The sequence below is a fragment of the Rhagoletis pomonella genome, unplaced genomic scaffold (genome assembly GCF_013731165.1).
Source record: "Rhagoletis pomonella isolate Grant_MI unplaced genomic scaffold, Rhpom_1.0 Rhpom_scaffold_00008, whole genome shotgun sequence".
Taxonomy (NCBI): Eukaryota; Metazoa; Arthropoda; class Insecta; order Diptera; family Tephritidae; genus Rhagoletis; species Rhagoletis pomonella.
Window position 1 is genome coordinate 3606078 of NW_023458562.1, and position 5822 is coordinate 3611899.

The 5822-nt window shown below is 30.3% G+C and overlaps 1 protein-coding gene across 1 annotated transcript; it reads left to right on the plus strand.

Annotated features, from left to right (window-relative positions):
* Positions 1 to 110: 110 nt before the first annotated feature.
* LOC118744118 lies at positions 111 to 817 on the plus strand (the record flags this gene model as incomplete). The annotated part of the gene is given in 1 exon segment (XM_036476850.1): positions 111 to 817. A coding segment is annotated over 1 exon segment (707 nt), but the record flags the coding sequence as incomplete, so codon positions are not given.
* Positions 818 to 5822: the final 5005 nt, after the last annotated feature.

A 5822-nucleotide genomic window follows, 5' to 3' on the forward strand; every position in this document is an offset into this window, starting at 1 on the left:
GGGTGATGTTGAATATGTTATTGTGGCGTAGGCAAAGCTACGTTACAAGATGTTCTTTCGAAAAATGAAAATTTGATTAGCTTTCTTTCTATTTTTTTTTACATTTCCAGGGAGTTATGGCGACAATCTGAAAGTAAAATATCCTGATGAATACGACCTAGTCTTCCGTCTCAAGTTGCCGGAATATAAGCGCATAATTTTACTGAGGGACCAAAGGGTACCCGGAAATGTCATACTTGATTTTACAAACGTATTTCACACAATTGCAAACCAAAAACAACATGCCGAAAGCTATAAACAATTAAAAAAATGGGTTACTGAGAAAAACTTTCTTTCGGTTCGACTTCTGCAAAGTTGGTTGGAAAGCCGCTTTACAAAAGCCTTAAGCGATCTAAATAAACAAGTTATATATGAAAATGTCGCTTCAGCTATAACATATAGAAAGCAAGGTCCAGCGCATACGATATTTATGAATAATCCATATAAATATTCAGTAGATTTCGTTCCAGCAATTGTTTTGAGCTCCTCACAAGCTTTATTAAACACAATTACGGGCGATTGGGATGCCATTCCGAAGCCGCTGAAGAACACACCAAGAGAAATTTCTTTTCGAGCATCCTATGACTCTCTTGAGCATGATATTATAAAGGATAAGAAAAGCTTAAAGAATGCATTAAGGATTATGAAAAAATTTCGAGATAGGCACCAGAACATGAGTAACCTAAAAAGTTACTATATAAAAACTTTGTTCCTATGGAGAGCATCTAAAGAGAGGACATATTTTTGGAATCAGTCCATAAGCTGTGTTGTAATAGAAGTAAGTATAACAATGCTTCTGAACTGCGAGTATTCTTCAGCAAAAGCTATTAGTTATAAACTAACTTAATAGGCCTGTTCAATGAGTGCACTAAAAGTATAGACAGAGATGCTAGGTATTTAAAATACAAAAATACAAAATATAAAACACGCCTGACAATGTCTGTAAGAAATCATTACTTACTTATAAACTACAGTACAAGTATTTATTCGTACAGTGAATTTGGTTTCAGTTAATGAATACTAACTTATAAAAATTTGCCTGCCAAAGACAGCTTTATCTATTTGGAAAAATAATTAAAAATAATCATATAATTAGAAATATTCAAGCAATTATAAACAATCAAACAAGTAAACATAACACTGGATCACAAATTTTAATTTGGTTTTTGGTCTCCAGACGCCACTTCCAATTTCTATGTAGAATTGCTCGGTGATTCCGAAATTCGGGTTAATTTTTTTGTCTATGGATACATTTTCGAGATATTTGTAATTCACCGTTATTCAGCTTTAAGCAGAAATTGGTTCCTTTTAAGCACGTATATCTTGCGAACCAATTTAAAAAGCTTAATATAAAAACGGCAAACGAAAGCCAATGAAATTCTCCATACACTGTTTGTACAGAATTTCGTAAAGAAAAATTTTGGCTATACACTTCTTTTCTTTATCCATAGGTTTTCCGATTTTTACAGAAATCCGTAAAGCCAATAAACATATGTATAGTTTATATTAACGTAATGCATTAAATTATACCTAATGTTAGTTTCAGAAACAGTTCTAATTTATATTTTTACAAATTGGTTCAGAAATATGACAAAAAGTCATGTTTCGCATTACAAATTATAATTCTTAAAATATTGGTATCAATCGAATGTTAAAAGAGTTTATTTCTTAACTACATACAGCAGGGTTGCCTCCTAATTAAAAAAAAGAATTCCATTTGTATTAAGGGAATTAGGTAATTGAAATAAATAGGTATCACCATATGGGACTCAGAGGTTTAAGAAGGTTACAGCTTATAAATATTTGAAGAGGGTTGCCACCTGTTTAGTTAAACTCAAATAATAACTGTTTCAAACCAAATGTTTACGACATCGTATTTGTAATTTTATTGCAAATACATACATTGTCGATCTGTGATTTGTTCTGATTACATTCTTTTATTTCCGTTACCTTATCCCCTTAATTAAAGTGAATACGTGTCGTTTAGAAGTAACGCTTTTTCAAAACCATTTCAATGGATACCCATATTATAATATCGATTTCATTTAACTTATTAAAAAATTTTAATAAAAGTTGTAATAGAAGGCAAGTCTTTACAAAAAAATAAAACATTACTGCACATCTGCAGGCCAAGCCCTGTCATTTGACACCTCACTTTTGAAAATAGAACGAACTATATGTGCATACCTAGTATGTAAATGCCACAAGAACCCAAATTGTAACTTCAAACAGCATTTACAGTGAATATATGAAAGTTGTCCAAAAAAAAGATTGCATTTTTGAATTTAACGTCCTCAATTTTACTAAGAAGCGAACTTTCATTTCAATCCGTCCATAATTCTATTTTTGCCCACATTTTATATAGAAGGGAAGCACTGTGCGGCGGCGACTTTGCCGATCACTTACAATAGGTTTGTCCCACGGATGCGATGTAAACACATTATTTTTACATGTATAATGCGTTACTCTATATCCATGATAAATTTAAAGTGTGATGTCATAGGTCGATTTTCGCCAAAACTTTGACATTTTTGCGCGGTTGTAAGCGGTACATTGTCCCGCTAAATAAGTGTAAGTGATCAATTTTTGACATCGTCCAATGTTAATTGATAACCACACAAAAGGCCAACGACGATAAGGTAAGGTTATTTTTAATTTTTTTATAACACAATGTGAACCCTCCTGATACCAAAAGGTCCCACGGTGCGATGTAAGTGTTGTTATTTGTTAATCTACAGCAGTAAATTTAAGTCCCCGATATGTTGTCTTTGACGATAAAATCGGCACATTTTTACTGTCGCTTGCTCCCGGACTATTCCCTAGAACACAAAACAATGTTGAGGCATCATCGGATAAAAGTTATCGGTGGGAAACGAAATTCAGGATTGTAAAACTTTATCAAAAGCTCAACTCACGATAATTGAAAATGGCAAAAAAATACACCAAGAGATAAAAGCGTATAGAAAAATTAAAAGACATGAAATTAAAATGAAAAATTACTAGACTTAAGTCATGTTTGTTTTCTAAAAAGAATTACTAAACATTTAATTGTATATTAACTTCTTTGAGCTTGTAAAAATACAGAATTTGGCACAAAATAATTTTGAATCCAAAGTTTTATGGTGCATTTACATGGTATGAAGCCATTTGAACTGTTGATACGCTAAAATAGAGGGACTACATGTTCCAATGAGGAATTCAATGATATCGAGTGGGATGCATATAATACATTTTTTCATATGAAAAATTATGGGAAGATACTGTAAACATACTGTGATACTGTTAAGCATATGAAATTATAGCAAGTTGGATTTTCATACATCTTCCCATAAAAAGTTTAACAGATGCAGAGATACCAAGGAGGTTTTTCCCCTTTTGATCCCTTCAAGATATATCATGTATATAAATTTAAAAATTACCGCAATTTAAAATTCTTAGAGTTTTGATAGTTTTGAATTTTTTGAAGCTCCCCATTTTAAATAACTTGAGTGGAATTCCAAAATTTTCTAAACTTTCAAAACTTTGTAAATTTGAGAAATTTTAGTAAATCACAATAATTCAATATAATGATGAAAACTAAATTTCTAGAAATTTTGTATTTTTCAAAAATTTTGAGAAATGTAGGAATTCTAACAAATTTTTTCTAAGTAAAAGTATCGAATGTACACAATTGATCGAACGAAATTTAAAGTTTTCGAATGTTAAAAATATTTTCATATTTCGTCGTTTTTGAAAGTTTAAAAAATGTTCGTAATTCATGAGGATTAAAAATTTTTTAGACGTTGATGTTTCCAAAATTTTCAAAAAATTTAAAATTATCAAACTTTGTTATATCAATACAAAATTTTGGAAAAGTTCCGAAAAGTGGAAAAATTTTGGAATTTTTCAAAAATGTTAATATCTTTTAGAATTCTAAGAATTTTCTGTTTTTTAAACACAAGTACCATGAACATAAGAATTTTTCGACAATTGGTGAAAATTTCTAAAATCTCAATAATTTTGTACATTTCAAAATATTCTCATTTTACCAAAATTTGTAGACTAGAGGATTTAGATAGTTTTTGAAATTTTGGAAATTATCCTAAAAATAAGAAATCTCAAGAAATTTAATAATATTAATTTTCGTTGTTTTCTGAACCTGTGAAAATATTCAAACTTGCTGTGACTTTCAACTGTGTAAAATAATACAAATTCGAAAATATAACAAAAATGTAAAAATTGAAAATTAAGTACATAATTTAAAAATTTTGAAAATTTAGTGAAGTCGAAAAACTGATAGGCCTACTTAAATAACATAATACTTCGAATTAAAATTTTCAAAAGCATCCATTCATTAGGTTTGTTCCCCAAGCTTGTCGAAGTCACTTCGAGTTACATATACGCGCTCCGCAAGTAAGTTTTCGAGTTACTTTGATATACGCTCACAGTTTGAACTTTGCTCGAGTTTTTCTACAAGTAGCTTGTGGAACAAACCTATTATATATTCTTGTAATGATATTTCACGATATTCAGTTGAATATTATGAAAATACATGTTACACAGTCTTGGGGGGAATTTCCCCAATTCCCCCTAACTAGGCCCGCCACTGCTTTATATCACATTTAAGTAAAAATAAGCCTATACCTTCCAAGCTGGCAAAGAAATGGAAATGTGTATTTTTTGTTGTTTACACAAAAACTTGCCAAATATATGTACATTAGACTGCATCACTCCCCATACAAAAAATAATCGGTACTATTTTTCCATTGGAATTATAAAATATACTATATTTCAAGACGTCCACCAAAATATTTCGGAAAAATATTAAGATTAAAGTGAGCTGGACCGATTTGAAAATACCTCCAAAAATGTATTTTTTTATGAATAAAAATAGTTTCTTAAAGATTTTTTTTGAAAAAATCCCCTCAAATGACAAAAAGGTTTAAGCTTAAAATATTTGCATTAAAATATTAAAAAAAATTGAACAAAATTTTAACGGAATCGTAATGATGATGCTGTTTTTAACATTTTTCAAAGATTGGTATAAGAAAAACTTGAATAACTGAACCTAAATTCTTCCGATTTAGACTTAAGAGGTGTCATTGGAAAGGTATTTTCTCACCCTTTTCATTTATTTGCTAATAAACTTATTCAAAGGATGGAAGAGAAAGGTAGGAGAAGCGAACCTCATTCAAAGTTGAATTAAGATGTTTTGGTATTCGAAAAAAAAGATGGGACACGAATGACGTTTCTTTTGGCCAGAAATGAAAACGGTGTGAAAATACCTTTCTACTGAGATCCCATAAGTCTAAATCGGAACAGTTTTGGCCCAGTTATTCAAGTTTTTCGTAAATCAATCTTTGAAAAAAGTAAAAAAACAGCATCAAAAATCTCATTCTTACGATTCCGTTGAAAAGATTTTTAAATATTTTTATGCAGATTTTTTAAGCTTATTCTAATCTGTCATCTGAGGGGACTTTTTTCAAAAAGTTCTTTAAGAAACTATTTTTATTCATAAAAAACTTCATTTGTGGAGGTAATTTTAAATCGGTCCAGCTCGCTTAAATCTTAATATTTTTCCGAAATATTTTAGTGGACGTCTTAAAATATAATACATTTTGTAATCCCGACGGAAAAACCGCAACTTTTTTTGGTGATGCAGTCTAATGTACATATAAATCAAAATTATAGAAGGCATGCATACTTCTCCCTTTCATTTTTTCATACAGTTTATGCTTCTTTCTGGCTTTTACAAAATGCAGGGATACCGCATATATTTCGGTACAATATGATCGTAATGTATT